Consider the following 17715-nt stretch of genomic DNA (forward strand, 5'->3'; position numbering starts at 1 on the left):
ACATATTGTTTCTGGAAAGACTTTAAGCAGAGCTGACAATTCAATAAGACATCTTCACATTTTGCTACAGGTTTTACCTGCCTAAATAGGTGAAAATCTTGGTAAGGAGCATATTCCAAAACTGAAAGAAGGTAAGGTAAAGGTAAAGGTATCCCCTGTGCAAGCACCGAGTCATGTCTGACCCTTGGGGTGACGCCCTCTAGCGTTTTCTTGGCAGACTCAATACGGGGTGGTTTGCCAGTGCCTTCCCCAGTCATTACCGTTTACCCCCCAGCAAGCTGGGTACTCATTTTACCGACCTCGGAAGGATGGAAGGCTGAGTCAACCTCGAGCCGGCTGCTGGGATTGAACTCCCAACCTCATGGGCAGACAGATTCAGACAGCATATCGCTGCCTTACCACTCTGCGCCACAAGAGGCTCTAAAAGAAGGTAAAGACCTATAAATCAGATGAACATATTTTTGACATCTACAAAATACTATATTAGCAGGGCCTGCACCTACAGAGATACTTTATACTATGTCAGATCTTGGTCTTTGTCCAGCAATACCTACTTTGATCAGCAGCTATATTTTAAGGTCTCCAACAGACTGGTGTTTCTAGGCTTTGCTATTCAAGTTCCTTTTCAACTTGAAGTGCAAAGGTCTGAACTAGAAAGGACTGTTCAGTGTTCTTAGGTAACTATCCCTAAGGAATATTGATCTTCTTCAAAGCCCCAAAACAGACACAGCCCTGTTTCTCTGGAGTAACGAAATACTCCCATGAGAATGTCAAGCAATGGTGTTCAGATGGCAACTGGCAGAAGTCAGAATGAGAGTACAAGCAGGCTCACTTAATAAGCTTAGAGTTGCAAATAAGGTGTAGGCCTAATAGCTCTCACACTAGAAATAGAAGATAGGAGATTACAAATTGTGCTTTGCTCTAAGCAGCGTTTTTCCACAGGCCTGATTGCTGAACCATCACTACTAATCTTGTTTTCTCTAGAAACTATTTTTATAAATAACCATATTGATTTGGCAGCTACCAGAGTGACATAGCAAAGAGCCGTTCTTTCTGGTTAACTACTGTACTAAACATTCCCTAAAACTAAAAGACAAAGATCCAATACATTATTTATGTCTTTCATTAAAACCTGTTGATGGTGAGCAATTTATTTCACTGATTTAGCATTCTTTGAAGTTGGAGAAGAAATTTAATTAGTAGTTTGTAGAAGGTAAGCATTGTACTTAAAAAAAATCTCTCTTCTATCAGCAAATGTCAGTGCAAGTACCCAACTGTTTTAATCAGTATCATACATGCATCCTTGATATGAATTCACTTGCTCTTTGTTGTAGGAAGAGTGAGAAAAAAGAATGCAATTTCTACAGATTAAAAATGTCCAATAGCTATTAAATGAAACTCCTATCAGCCTCTCTCACATGCTTGAGTTTTTTTTAATGATATTGGATTGTCCAGACTAAAATGATGGTTCAGTTGCAAAATCAAACTGCCCAATTCTTTATTAAAACACTGGAACAAATCTTAATTCAATGAAAACAGAAAACAAACAAACAAACAAACAAAAAACTCATCCTTTTGCTATCATGACTTGTTACTGTTGGACTATGCAAGGGGTCCCAGATAGGCATGTACACTGCTATGCTTCCCAACCATATTCTGCTTGATCATGCCATTTCTGGGGTTTCTCAAGATCTAAATCAGTGGTCCCCAACCTTTTTATCACCGGGAACCAGTCAACGCTTGATAATTTTACTGAGGCCCGGGGGGGGGGCGGTAGTCTTTTGTCGAGGGACGTCGCCGACGCCTGAGCTCCTGCTCCACTTGCTTTCCCACCAGTGCCCCTGACTTCCTGCTGCCCACTGGGGGGCACTTCCAGTAGCAGCTGCACAGTGCCACGCTGTGCCACACAGAGGGGGAGCCCCAGCCATGGCGGCAACTGGAGAACACTAAAAGTGAGCCAGTGGCAGAGTAGCAGGGCAGTCCCCAAGGCAGCAGCGGGGGAGGAGGATGAGGAGGAGCGGCGGACCGGTACCAACTGATTTACGGACCAGTACCGGTCCCCGGACGGAGGTTCGCAACATTATGGACGGAGGTTCGCAACATTGTACAAGAGGTAGCAACTAAAACCATCCCAAAGAAAAAGAAATGCAAGAAATCAAAATGGCTGTCTGAGGAAGCTTTACAAATAGCTAAGGAGAGAAGGGAAGTGAAAGGCAAGGGAGAAAGAGAAAGATACACCCAATTGAATGCAGAATTCCAGAGAAAAGCTAGAAGAGATAAGAATGCCTTCTTAAATGAACAGTGCAAACAAATAGAAGAAAACAATAGAATGGGGAGGACCAGAGATCTTTTCAAGAAAATTGGAGATATGAAGAGAACGTTTCATGCAAAGATGGGTATGATAAGGGACCAAAATGGTAGGGACCTCACAGAAGCAGAAGAGATCAAACAAAGGTGGCAAAATTATACAGAAGAACTATACAAGAGCGAGCTTAACATCCCTGATGACCACAATGGGGTAGTTACTGACCTGGAGCCAGACATCCTGGAATGTGAAGTCAAATGGGCCTTAGGAAGTCTGAGCAACAATAAAGCTAGTGGTAGTGACAGCATTCCAGTTGAACTATTCAAAATCTTAAAGGACGATGCAGTAAAAGTGCTACACTCAATATGCCAGCAAATTTGGAAAACTCAACAATGGCCACAGGATTGGAAAAGGTCAGTTTACATTCCAATCCCAAAGAAGGGCAATGCCAAAGAATGTTCAAACTACCGCACCATCGTACTAATTTCTCATGCTAGCAAAGTTATGCTCAAAATCCTACAAGCTAGGCTCCAGCAATATGTGGACCGAGAACTTCCAGAAGTACAGGCAGGATTTCGAAGAGGCAGAGGAACTAGAGATCAAATTGCCAACATACGCTGGATCATGGAGAAAGCTAGGGAGTACCAGAAGAACGTCTACTTCTGCTTCATTGACTATGCTAAAGCCTTTGATTGTGTGGAGCACAACAAATTGTGGCAAGTTCTTAAAGAGATGGGAATACCAGAGCATCTTATTTGTCTCTTGAGAAATTTATATGCAGGTCAAGAAGCAACAGTGAGAACTGAACATGGAATCACTGACTGGTTCAAAATTGAGAAAGGAGTTCGGCAAGGCTGTATACTGTCGCCTTGCCTATTTAACTTGTATGCAGAGCACATCATGAGAAATGCGGGATTAGAGGAGTCACAAATTGGGATCAAGATTGCAGGGAGAAATATCAACAACCTCAGATATGCAGATGATACCACTCTAATGGCAGAAAGTGAAGAGGAACTAAAGAGCCTGTTGATGCGGGTGAAGGAGGAGAGTGCCAAAGTTGGCTTGAAACTCAACATCAAGAAAACAAAGATCATGGCATCCGGCCCTCTCAATTCCTGGCAAATAGAAGGGGAAGAAATGGAGATAGTGACAGATTTTATTTTCCTGAGCTCCAAGATCACTGCAGATGGGGACTGCAGCAAAGAAATTAAAAGACGCTTGCTCCTGGGGAGGAAAGCTATGGCAAATCTAGACAGCATCCTAAAAAGCAGAGACATCACCCTGCCAACAAAAGTGCGTTTAGTCAAGGCTATGGTCTTCCCAGTTGCAATGTATGGCTGCGAAAGTTGGACCATAAGGAAGGCCGAGCGTCAAAGAATTGAGGCTTTTGAACTCTGGTGCTGGAGAAGACTCTTGCGAGTCCCTTGGACTGCAAGGCGAACAAACCAGTCAGTCCTCGAGGAGATCAGCCCTGACTGCTCTTTAGAAGGCCAGATCCTGAAGATGAAACTCAAATATTTTGGCCACCTCATGAGAAGGAAGGACTCCCTGGAGAAGAGCCTAATGCTGGGAGAGATCGAGGGCAAAAGAAGAAGGGGACGACAGAGAATGAGGTGGATGGATGGAGTCACTGAAGCAGTAGGTGCAAACTTAAATGGACTCCGGGGAATGGTAGAGGACAGGAAGGCCTGGAGGATCATTGTCCATGGGGTCGCGATGGGTCGGACACGACTTCGCACATAACAACAACAACAACCGGTCCCCGGACCGGGGGTTGAGGACCAATGATCTAAATAATGTTTCAGGGGTTTCTTGATGGTAAAAAGTTCAAAAAGACTGCTATAGGTGAAGATTCATAAGAGATACTGGGACCTATCATTATCTGTTAGTTCCATATTTGATAGGTGATTACTACCAAGTGAGATGAGATATATAAATAAGAATAGCTCGATTTGAATCCAATAGGACCTTAGAGATCAACACAATTTCAGAGGTATGAACTTTCAAAGCAACCTTCATTAGATAAATAAGAATATTAGCTTTGGTTTAGGTTTGACATCCACTACTAATAGAGCTATAAGAGCCTCTTTTGGTGCAGAGTGGTAAGGAAGCAGACATGCAGTCTGAAAACTCTGCCCATGAGGCTGGGAGTTCAATCCTAGCAGCCGGCTCAAGGTTGACTCAGCTTTCCATCCTTCTGAGGTCGGTAAAATGATTACCAAGCTTGCTGGGGGGTAAATGGTAATGACTGGGGAAGGCACTGGCAAACCACCCCATATTGAGTCTGCCATGAAAATGCTGGAGGGCATCTCCCCAAGGGTCAGACATGACCCAGTGCTTGCACAGGGGATACCTTTACTTTACCTTTACCTTACTAATAGAGCTGGGGGGTTGTATTCCACTTTTTACTACCTGAAGGAGTCTCAAAGGGGCTCAGAATTGCCTACCTTTCTTCTCCCCACAACAGGCACCCTGTGAGGTAGCTGAGACTGAGAGAAGTCTGAGAACTGGGTATAGCCCAAGGTCACCCAGCTGGTTTCATATGAAGGAGTCAGGAATCAAATTCAGTTTTCCATATTAGACGCCATTGCCCTTAACCATTACACCAAGGTGGCAATGGGGTGAATTCATAATCTTACTTTTAATTCAGATTATTAGTGGTTTAGCTCCCCTCACATTTTGTTTTACAAATCAATAGGAATTGGCATGAACCCAAAAAATCTGGTTTAGGGTGGCCCCAAACCAACCCCCCAACTGAACTGGTGAATTCTGATCCTCCTTTCTCCTAGCCATGGCTTGCCAGAGCTGGGAGAAATGCGGGAGGGTCACCTGTTTCACTTCCCCTGCTCCAAGTCATGGGATGTGAAGATGATGGGTTTTAATGGCTTGCAGACATTTAAACCTAACAGCTGGTGGGTGGACCTGCCTCATTGTTAGGTTTAAATAGCTTGCAGCCAGTTCATCTGTTTTGTTTCATGTCTCCCCTCTTGTAAGCGTAGGGAAGCAAAAGCCAGTGAAGTGGCTCGCAGTGATTTCAACCAATCAACCGGGCAGGTATAAACCAGACAAATGTCCAGTAAATGTTCAGGGAAGGAATCTTCCCAAAACATCAATTTGGGGGCTTCAAAACATCCCAGGTTCATGCTGAATTTTAACTCATGAAACAGTTCATGTTCATTCCTACAAATCAGTAATCACACACACAGACACACACAGATTGTCCAAGGAACAATAACCTGGAAATAATTAATTATAATTTGGAAAACTGCTGATCTCATCTTCTATGATAGATATTTTCAGAGAAGAACCATGTTGGCCTGCAGTATTTCACAAAGGGAGCTTTTACTCTTGAAAGTTCATACCCTGAAATCTTGTTGGTCTTTAAGGTACTTCCAGACTTATTAATTTTATGATACAATGAAATTTTAGAAATGGGAACTTTTCTGTCTCACATATCTGCCGAAAATTGACTCATGGATCCTTACAGTTGTCCAAACAGTGGCTGAGCTATTTTCACATATACTCACTTAGACCGTTTATGCACCGGGAACTTCACTGCCCCACCCCCCTGTCAGGAGCACAGATCGGGGGTGGATGAGGTGCACCAGGCCAAATGCTCCCCCATGTGGGTGCAGGAAGAGGTGGGGCAACCTGCCACAAGTAAAACTCCAGCCTGCAGCCCGGCATGAAACCTCCAGTGCATAAACGGTCCTACACTTGATACTACACTTGATCTTAGTCAAACATCATCTGTTGTCAATACAGCAGTAACATCTGAAACACCACCCTGGGTGCCAGTAGATAGAGATGAATCATATCATTAATTAACTCATTGAACAACCACTCAATCCCCTTTATTCTGATAAATACTGAAATACTGTGATTCTGGCCAGAACACCAATTGGACTTAAAAGATATCCCCAAGCTTTTATTAACTGTCAACAAACTGTCACTATCAATGCAGATAAATCCAAAATCATGATATTTGCAACTGGAAATTTGGCAGCATAGAAACTGAACAGGACAAATGCTTTAAATATCGTGGCCTGACCTTCAACTACAATTTGAAATGGACCCAGCATAAATCATCAGTCCTAAATCTAGCCAGATGTTCTACATGGGCTATTGTAAGATTTTTTTCTCACCATGGATACCAACGAATTCCTGAAGAAATACAACTCTTTAATGTGAAAGAGTTGGCACAATTCCTATATGCAGTACTGATATGGATCTACGCTTCTGAAGTAGAACAGATTCAAGGTTGGTTCCTTCACCAATTTGTAGGATTACCATATTATGTTTTCAACCTTACCATATGCTCTGAATTAAATCAAAAGTTATTGGAAACCAGAGCTTGGTCTATTTCCATCACATTTTGGCTAAAGATCCATTTCCAAGTAGGAAACCTTATAAAATAATTACATTAGGATCTCTATTGGACTTCCTGTTGAATGGATAACCAAGATTAGAGAGAAAATTGCCAAATAGGCATTGATTTAGATTCTTTGCTTCCTTTGGATGAGAGCTATATCTTCAAAACAATTAAACAAAGGCTCAATGATAATGAGTTTCGCAGAAATCTCCATTAATTCCACCAATTTGTTCATCTCAATATCATGGAATTCCACCTAATTTGAATTATTTAGACTCTTTAGTTCAGCGGTTTCCAAACCTTTTTGAGCTGTCATCCCTTTGGCTCCCAGGCCACGTCCCTCATGCCCCACCCCCACATGCATATGAACACACAGCTCTTTCCTGGTATTAGGTCTACTGCAACTTCAAAACACAATGTATTGCCTATACTTATTTTTTTAGTTGTTGTGCAGTGGCTATATTTAAGTCTGGAAAAAAATGTTCTTTGTAAAAGTTACTTTGGGTCCTCATTGGGGAGAAAGGCAGATGGGGAAAGAAAGAGAGAGTGAAGCAAGCAATGGAAAATCCCATGGCCAGGAGCATACAGGAGAAGGCTTTTCTAGCCTCCTCAAAATGGAGACTTTTGGGGAAGAGTTGCTAACCATGGGTTAATAAATTCCTGGAGACCCAGGGTGGAGCCTGGGAAAGACAGAGTCCAAGAAGGAGAAGGAGCTCAGCAGGAATATGACCCAGTCCAGTTCACCTTTTGAAGCTGTCATTTCCTTCAGAAAGCTAAGCAGTTGGCCCTGGTCAGCATGGAGATTGGCGACCATCAGAGAAGTTCAGGATTGCTACTACTCAGAGGAAAGCAATAGCAAGCCACCTTGGAATGTCTCTCACTAGGAAAATGCCCCTGCTGCAGGAAGAGTCAGATTGCTTTCCCCCTACTACCCCCAAATTCCCCACTGCCTCCCTACTGCCCCCAAATTCCTCCCTATCCCCTGGATCCTTCCACCCCCCCCCCCCAGGGGTACATACTGCCAACTTTGGGAACTCCTACTTTAGTTGATTCCCAAACTCAGGAAAGCCCTCCTGCAAACAAGAACCAACTCCTTGCCTTCAGATTCTCTGATTCCAGAAAATAACTTATCGAGAAAGGCTATGCGGATGTGGAGCAGGATGTCCTGACTCCGTGCCTCGCATACATTTGAATTGCCACTTGTACTTATAATTTACAATAATTTACAAGTAATTTACAAGAACACCTCATAGAAACTATACTTTCAAAACCTTGTCAAAATAGTCCAAAATTGATCTATAAATTGCTATCTGATCGAGACTCCGAGGTTACAGAAAAGGTGGCAACCTTCTTGGTTGCAGTATCTAAACAATGGAATCTTAGTCTGAAAAGGACAGTTATACTGACATTTGCTGGGTATATTCATCATTATTTTAAAAACTGAATTATGCCAATAAAGATATTCTGTCTGTCAAAAAATATATCCTCACCTACAAATAGTCATTCAGAAAACACAAACAAAGCGAAAGCAGTTTAAGCAGCCATTCTTCCTTGGGACTACTTAACTATGCCTTATGCCACAGTTTTAATTTTAGAAACATACATTAACATGATGACCTGGTTTCCAAGGAATAACTGAAATGGGTTCAGTAATAAATCATAATACCACACACTGAAAATAACATCTGTTGATTCATTCTGCATACAAGCAAGATCTACCATCTTATTATCTTTAAAATACTATCATTTTAGAACATTGTTCAGATGGCTTGCAGTAATAGCAAAAGTCACAAACGCTTCAACAGATCCATTTTCAAAACAATATAGAAAGTTATACAGATACTTCATTTTTTCACTACACAATTTTCTACTGAATTTGTTTTGCATACAGAAGGAGATTTATGTATATACAGCTGATGTATATGCCTGTCTCCTTCATGATGCTCAGAGAGATCTTTCTGTGCCTGAGGTCTTGAAGCAGCATAGCATACTGTACTGGGTGGGATGAATCAGTGATGCTCAATTGAACCCCACCACACTGGCTTTTGAAGTCGTTTTACATTCTGTGTAGTGTTGCTATCTGTTGTACATGATTAATTGTATGGAACTCGAGTTGCAAAGCCCATTCTGGTTTGCCATAACATCTAGTATGCACACTGGAGTTCCTGCCTTGCTATTCAGCAGAGAGATTCTTGGAGACAAGGCCATAGTAAAGAGGGGGAAAAAAGGAGGTAGGAAGCAGTGAGAAACTGGAAAAAGATTGAGAAGTGAAACCCCTACAATGCATTTACTCAACTCATGTATCCCAAAATGTGTACCTCATCAGGACAACTTAAGAAATCCAGCTGCAAACTTTGCTATCATAAGAACTCCCAAGCTCATGTAATATGTAACATAAGAGAAGTAATTGGTCTGTGGCATGAGAATTATAATATTTGAGAGGAACTTCTATACCTCAGAGAGAGCGAGAGAGCGCTGTATACAGGGAGGAGTTTGGTCACCATCTGAATTTTTATTTCAAGGATTTTAGAACTACTTACGAAAGACTGAGATCTCTCTGGAGGTCCATATTTCACTGGGACATTTACTGGGGTGTTAGCCCGGCTGGTCATACAAATAGTTTCCTGTGGTTCTTGATTTTCTTTAACAGGTTCATATAAACTGTCCATGGAGCCCTCCTGAAATAGAAGAACATCATCATTGCCATTTTAGCTGATCCTTTTCTGAGGTGATTGGGGATGACTGTAAATGGTAGTAACTGCTGCTGCCACTCCATTAGCTCCTGTTGCCCACTTCACTGTTCCAGATTGTGTTCACATTATAGTACTCTTATCTGCACGGATTAAAATGTTTTGATACTGCTTGTAGATAATGAAATTTCATTCACTCATTCACTTATTCCAGCCCTATGTTCTTCCAAACAGCACATATCAGCCACTGTTACAGTGGTCAGGACAGGAGAAGACAGGTCAAGCATTGCCCTGGTAAGAACCAGGAGGGGATGGATGTCCAACTATCCAGTCATAGGAGGTGAAATCTGATTTCCATCATGACACTTTAAATTTTAACAGGGAAAGGTCCAAACTGGCCCTGGTTGTATCATGCCAGCATCCAACCCCATCCCCTTAGAGTTTCTCCCCAATTCCAGCCTCACAAGGGGCAGAGTCTGGCCCCATAGCTGGAAAATGATAGGCAGGCTGACAAACGCCTGAACTTCCATTATGCTTGGTTGTCACTGAGGACATTTCCTCCCCCTTCCACCAGGATTTTTTTAAAAAAAGAAACATCCTCAGTTGAACAGTGTTACACCAGTACAACATTATAGTCATGTGAGTCTCAGATTCTCTCAATTTCCAGCTTTCATTTGTTTAAAGTAAATCTCTAGCCAATTCCATTATGGAGACAAAGAAGGAGGAGAAAGAGAATGAGAAGAGTCAGTTTTTATACCCTGCTTTACTCTATTCAAAGGAGTCTTAAAGCAGCTTACAATCACCTTCCCTTCCTCTCCCCACAACAGGCAGTTTGTGAAACAGATGGGGTTGATAGAGTTCTGAAAGAATTGAGACTGACCCAAGGTCACCCAGCAAGTTTCATGTGCAGGAATGGGGCATCAAACCCACTTCTCTGGATTAGAGTTCACTACTCTCAACCACTATACCATGATAGATCATCGTACTGTATGAAGGAAATGGCATATATAGTCTAAAGCAGGGGTCCCCAACCTGAGGCCTGTGGGCCACACATCACTCTGACCTCTTTCTGTGTGGCCCTACAATCTGCTTGTCTGCTGCTATCACCCTCACGGCATTTTCCGTCAGACCCATACTATTCTTCCTGACTCAAGAGGCACCATCTACTGCTGTCTCCTGCTGTCTACTACATCCTATCCCTTTCTTGCAAAAAAGACAATAGCAACATTTTTTGTTTTGGTCTCCTTGGTTCCTTCTGTCTGCCCTCTCTTGTTCTTATCCTCCATAACGGCATTTTGGCCATTCTAGGTGATTTGCTAGCCAGCAAGCTCAGGCACCCATAACACTCAGCTTTTTAACTCCCCCTCTCCATGAATTACATGCTGAAGCTATATATGTATATAAGGAAAGTTGCTGTGTGAATAGGTTCAAGAGATGTCATACTTCTGTAAACAAACCTTTTCCAAGATAGAAATTGTGAAATCAAAGTGTAGGTCAAGGCTTACAGATGAACATTTATATGACATTTTAAGAGTGTCTGTCACAATCCTTGGCATGGACATCAATGCCATGACGAACAAAAAACAGCCACAAAAATCATACTGACTAGGTAAGCATATATAACTATAAAAGGATTCCATAGTAAAATATTGTGCCAAAATGGATTGCATTAAAGTTAACATTTCTTCATTCACCCTTGAATGTTTACTTTTGATCTAAATAAGTAGGTTAACAATTTTATTATGTTTTGGTTTAAGATGTAGCCCTCCTTAGGCACTGGGCATGCTAATGCAGCCCCCATGTGGTGAGGGGGAGGAAACAGTTGCTGCAGTACCCAAGCTTTATAGGGCCTCAGGAACCTGCCTGCATTTTCCAGCTGTGGGGTGGATTCTGCTACCTCTGATGGCAGTGGGGAGAAGCATCCTATGGGGATGAAGCTGGAATGGGCTAGTGAGCTTCATCTCTTGCTTCTCTCTCTCTCCACATGCGCTGGCCTGGGAGGGTGTATGTGATATGTGGGGAAGAGGTTCTATAACTCTTGTTGTTGTTAGGTGCGAAGTCGTGTCCAACCCATCGCGACCCCATGGACAATGATCCTCCAGGCCTTCCTGTCTTCTACCATTCCCTGGAGTCCATTTAAATTTGCACCAACTGCTTCAGTGACTCTATAACTCTAGTTCCTTGAAAAACAGTTCAGTAGATGTTCACCAGAACAATACAGTGAAAGATTAAGAAGATGTACATATTCCTTGATGGGGGAAGAGAGATTAATACTCTGGCTGCTTTGAATACCCTGGATCCCATTCCCACCTCTGGCTTTACAGTAGAGAAAATAAGAGCCAATTGGGCTACTCTCATTTATGGATATCACACCTGGCCCATGTGCTCTGGGGGAGTTTTTGGTGACATTGACATCTTCATCAAATGTCACCGCTTAACTCTGAATTAAGGTCCAGGAAAGGGAAGCAAAATGAAGATAGACTTTCATGGAGCCTCTTCCCCAAGAAAGAACACAGGAGCTGGCTTGTCCTGGAAGCATGATGGTGTGTGATAGGTGGAGAATTGTGCAATCTCCTTGAGCCTGCTGAAACAACACCACAACACTTCAGTATGTATACTCCCATAACCCCCCCTCCCGAAAATCAATCTTTAATGTGAATGTGAACAGATGGAACAGCTGTGATAGAAAACTTAGATATGAGTATTTAGGGGATTGTCCAGTTTGTCTGCATAACTATTGTAGCTACTTGGCTACAAATTTTATATTATTATATGCTTCCTATGTATAATTCTACCATATGATAAATAAATAAGACTGTTTTATTTTTTTAGATTATACACACAGTGCTCTGTTGTCCAGTATAAAGTTAATGGCATGAAATTAGTAATCATCCTTAACTAGTATTTCTGTAGTTCTAGGATGTTTCATTGGGGAAACAATCACAAAGAGAAATGATGCCAAAGTTTTGCTTTAATGCTATGTTTACGAAATTCATTTCCAAAGGAAATATATAAAATCAATTCCAGTCTGTTTTCAGGAAATCAGCAAAGACCATTATTCCCTTCTGCCACAATTTTGAAAGTAAGAAGCAAACTTGACATTCATTATTCAATTATTTAAATGAGATTTCTGTTCTCAATTAGTGTTGTAAATTTGTTGACTGCAATGATAATAGTATTTTATAATGTTCTTACATAACAGAATGTACTGGCTTCTAAAATGTATGTGAGAAATCTAAAATTAACTAAAATTTAAATGCACAAATTAAGTAGGATCAAACATGTCACTAATCATTTGTAGATATATAATTATTCATATAGAATTAACAAAGACTTTAAATAATATTACGTTTTGTTTTGTTTTTTCCTTCCCAAGAGCTGAAAAATACCTAGGTACGTCAATGTGAAATACCTTTTGTAAATAGGAGACTGATTCTGCGATCCAAAACATATATACTCCAAAATAAATCCCATAGAGATCAATAGGACTTACTTCCTAGAAAGTATGTTTAGGATTGTAGCCTGAGTTTTCAAATGGTGCTCCCAATATGAGCATCAACAGTTCTTTTTTTAAAAGTAGAGCTTTATGTAAATAGATATGCATAGAATGTATGGAAAGTGTCAAACTCTTGACAATCAGATGTATCTTGCAAGGACAATGCTGAAACAGTAGAGTTGGCACCCTTGTATATTAACATGAGCCCTGTGAAACAGCAAGGAACCCCAGTATCTGAGCACACATTGTGCTTTGTACAGCAACAAAGAAGACTGGCATAGTAGAAATGCATGCTGAAGACTTTCATAATGCAACAGCCTCAGTCAGTATTGCCAAAATACGGCATAAGAGGCTGAATTAAATTTGCTGGGTAAATGCATAGTACAAAAAGGAAGTGTGATATATTTATACAAATATTTATTAACAACATAATTTTTAAAATATTTATCAAACCAAGTATTTGTCTAACAAGATTTCCTACCAAGCTTCTTATATTTGGCAGGAAATCCATTTTTTACTCTTTTTGCTGAAACTTACTCTCATCTTCTTTACTGGCCTAGATAGCTTCATATTGTATACTGAGAGAGTTCTTCCCAGTACCTTTAATCTTTGTCACCTGATTTAGCTTAAGCTTACAAACTGATACAAACAAGGTAGACAAAGGAAAGACTTACCAGTGAAAAGCAGAAAAGATTCATTTTGCTTTGAAGATCTCTACTACATTTACAAATAATTATCCAGTGTCAAGAAATTCCAGCCACAGAATGCTGTTCCTTGTTGCCTTCCCAGCTGTTTGTACATTTCTCCCTAGAGATTAGGGCAAGATAAAATCCCTGCAATAATCCACTGGATTCCCAGTCCATTATCAAATGAGATAAGATTGCCTGGGCTAGCACAAGCAGTGCTTCAAATTAATGAATAATGTTTACAAACAAAACCAGGAAAAATTATGAAATAGAATAATATAGAAATTTCATTAGATCTAAGAATTGTGACTTTCTATGACTCATTAAAAAGTACTTCCACGTGTTACTAAAATATTTTACTATGAAGGCATACCAGATTTCTTATGTCAGATTGTTGTGAAGACAGAAATTCAATGGACGCATTATTCCTAATTTTTACACATTCAAGTCAGGGGGGAAGCTGTGCTCATTTTATTTATGTTATACAATGATGAGTAGCATTGTTTGGAGGGACAGAGGTGAAACATTCCTCATCAGTACAAAACTTTGTTTAGAGCCATTGTAACCCAAATGGATGTGCAAGGTATTGTATAATATATATATTCTATAGTAGTAGTAGTAGTAGTAGTAGTAGTAGTAGTATCCCTATTTTTAAAAACGTAAAGGTAAAGGTGTCCCCTGGGCAAGCACTGGGTCATGTCTGACCCTTGGGGTGACGCCCTCCAGCATTTAAAACATAGCCAGACCTTTTTACGTGAATTCGGAACTTGGATCCATGAACAAGCAGACAGATATTTCCACCAACCTGAGAAAATGGTCAGATATGCTGCAGCAACACCTGTAGCTTTAAATGCCTTCTGTAGCTATTGCTAGGTTTCTGCCAGTAAAAGGCAGGGGGAGGAGTACAGACATATCCAGGCTATTTTGAGTCTTATCAGGGACAGGCATGGCATCAAACACTGTGTGAATTACTACTATCTAACTTCCATGACTTCCTCACACAGGCCCGACTTCTTGCTACTGTTCAGTACTGTTCAACAATGCTGTTCAACAATGCTGTTGTGGCATAGTGGTTAGAGTTTGAGACTTGGAGTTTGAACAAGGTGACCACATTATCCCACTTTTGGAGGGACATCTGGGGGTACTTGGCAAATTGTACTTATGTTGAAATTAAAAATATATATATATTACAATACTATTTTTGCATTCTATGTGTTCTGTGAAACTTTTTGTTGCTCCATATAGACAAAATATTAAATCAAGAACCCCCACCCCCCGGTCAATGGTGTCCTGCTTTACCAATGTTGAAATCTGGTCACCTTAAGTTTGAATCCCCTCTGCTATGGTTATTTATTTATCAAGTGGCAAAATTACACACAGGAAGCATAAATACAATAATATAAAATACATAACCAAGTAGATACAATGGGTATGCAGACAGATTGGGCAAGCCCCCTAAATACTAATACCTAAATATTCAATCCACTCAATCACAGGTGGGGAGAGTACAAAGAGCTCCATCACATCTCTTTGGAATGCATGGCACTAATATTCCTGTGATAGATGGAAAATAGTTTGACGGGCTGCACCACAGCTGCATTTGGGTCCTGATATTTTGCCCCATTTAAACAACAGGGTTACACAACTGCCAAAACCTGTTCAGATTTTATTAGCCCATTCCCATATTTTATGAGGCAATTCACGTAAATTCACTCATGTTTATCAGGTTATGGATATTCAATGCAACTGATTTAATTCATGTTTGCAATCATTCATTCCCTATATCAAAATTATGTGAATTCGGGATTTGTACAAATCTTATTGTTGTGGGGACTTTTTGTCTGGATAGACTTGTATCAGCAATGTCTTTGTGGATGGGCAATTCTTTGTATTCAATTAAGTTGCTATAATCAGAAAGAAGAACATAATGCGGGAGAACGATGTAGCACAATGTAGGCAGCCAATAGGCTGAAGTGGGTTTAATATATCTTCTTCTGGTTCTCCAGCTTGGTGTAGTGATTAAGAATGCAAACTTCTAATCTGGCTAGCTGGGTTTAAAGGCTCCTCCTCCACATGCAGCCAGCTGGGTGTCCTTGAGCTTGCCACAGCACTGATAAAAGCTGTTCTGAGCAGTAACATCAAGGCTCTCTCAGTCTCACCTACTTCACAGGATTTCTGTTGTGGAGAGAGGAAAGGAAAGCCGCTTTGAGCCTCCTTCAGAGAAAAAAGCTGAGCAACTAAGTGTTGTGGCAAATTGTTGCTGTTGTTGTTACATTTGTATGCTGCCCTCCCTTGCAGGCTCAGGGCAGTGCACAGTAATTGAAAAACAATCACATAATTAATATCAAAATATAAACATTAAAACAAAACAAAAAAACTTTAAAATCACATCTTTTGTTTAAGTGCCATTCAGCCATGTCATTAGTGCAGTCCTTACTGTTTCTGGTATCTTTATCCATTGTTGTTCCTCCATATATTTCTGAAACAGCCTAGGGGGTGGGATGTGTCTGGCTGTCCAAGTTGGAATAGGGCCAATCAGGGTGCAGCCAGCTTTTCCCTGATTGGCCCTGCCCCTGCAGCTCCTGCCCTCCATCCCTGGACTCTAACCTCTTTGCTGTCAGATGCCCCAGTGCCTGGAGCCAGCAGCAGGTAAGGGGAGAGGGTCCTGGGCAAAGTGTGTGGTGGAGGGCCTCCTAACGAGGGCCTCTTGGCCTGCTAGCCTGGCCTTGCTAATGAGAGCCTCTTGGTCTGCTAGGCTGAGCCTGTTGATGAGGGCCTCCCGGCCTGCTGACTGCTTGCTAAGGAGCTCTGTCCTGGCCCTGCTACTGAGCTGCCCAGCCCCCACTTGCCCTACTTGCTCTGGCTGCGAGCTGCTGCCCAAAGCCACCTTAAGCTGTCTGGCCAGAGGCCAGGGGAGGGGGCCCTTTCAAGGCCCATTCTTAGGAACAGGCTTTGAAGCTAGTAGAAACATAATTGTGGGTTTCCTTGGAGGTTTATTGTTGGTGTGTGTATGTGATTTGCTGTTTATATCACTGTATCCAGAGGCCAAGAGCCTCTTGTGGCACAGAGTGGTAAGGTAGCGACATGCTGTCTGAAGCTGTCTGCCCATGAGGTTGGGAGTTCGATCCCAGCAGCTGGCTCAAGGTTGACTCAACCTTCCATCCTTCCAAGGTCGGTATAATGAGTACCCAGCTTGCTGGGGGGTAAACGGTAATGACTGGGGAAGGCACTGGCAAACCACCTTGTATTGAGTCTGCCATGAAAACACTAGAGGGCATCACCCCAAGGGTCAGACATGACCCGGTGCTTGCACAGGGGATACCTTTACCTTTACCTTTATCCAGAGGCCATCTTTTGGATACTCCTTTCACTGAAAGGTTGTGTCTTCATGGATGTGGTGTTTCTGACACCTTATATCATCTATTGGTGGAATGTCCCAAATTTCTCCTCTTGCAAAAACCATTAGTCAAATACTGGAAAAAACTGAAAACTACTAGTGTAGATGATAACCACATAATACATAGAATTTTAGATGAAAGGGATCCCGAGATCATCTAATAAATGGGCAAGGTATTATCTACAATACTAAGGGTAAATCATTTATATCTGAACCCCATATCAGCTAAATAAATTTCTGTGTACCCCATTGTAAACTGCACATCACAATATGACTACCTCATACAGCTACATATAGGCATGTACCACTTTATACTTTATTGAAGGATTATATATATTATTTTATCATATTATTCTTGTCCTACTGTTTTATCTTTATTATGCCAATAAAAGTACTGTGTATTCTGTATTCAGTATTTCCTCAATCCTTTCAATCAGTTTGTGCCTTACTGCAAATGCCCATGTCATCTGCATGAACAAACTTCTTGGATATCATCTTGAGAACATCAGAGATGTATGTATGTATGTATGTATGTATATATGTATGTATGTATATATGTATTTATTTATTTATTTATTACCTGCTCATCTTCTAGTGGCTCACGGTGAGCTACCTAAAAACAAAAATACATAAATGAGTTAAAACCCAATATAAAAATTTAGTTGAATTAGTTAATTAGACACATTTAAACTATTACCAACTATTGTGGTATATATTGAAAAGAACTGTAGTAAGAACCAAGCCCTAGTGTAGTCCATTATTCAGTTTC

General features: G+C 41.1%; 1 protein-coding gene across 2 annotated transcripts in view; it reads right to left on the reverse strand.

The window, feature by feature from the left end:
* Positions 1 to 13661, reverse strand: part of SAMSN1 (SAM domain, SH3 domain and nuclear localization signals 1) — a 124560-nt gene extending 110899 nt beyond the window's left edge. The window contains exons 1-2 of one of the 2 annotated variants that reach the window (XM_077342406.1): positions 13538 to 13661; positions 9218 to 9355 (exon numbers count right to left, since the gene is read on the reverse strand). In XM_077342406.1, the coding sequence (XP_077198521.1) occupies positions 9218 to 9355; positions 13538 to 13561 (162 nt within the window). In that variant the 5' untranslated portion in view covers positions 13562 to 13661. The remainder of the gene's footprint in view (positions 1 to 9217; positions 9356 to 13537) is intronic. The other variant, XM_077342407.1, reaches the window with a different exon arrangement.
* Between the last annotated feature and the right edge of the window lie 4054 nt (positions 13662 to 17715).

The sequence above is a fragment of the Paroedura picta genome, chromosome 6 (genome assembly GCF_049243985.1).
Source record: "Paroedura picta isolate Pp20150507F chromosome 6, Ppicta_v3.0, whole genome shotgun sequence".
NCBI lineage: Eukaryota > Metazoa > Chordata > Lepidosauria > Squamata > Gekkonidae > Paroedura > Paroedura picta.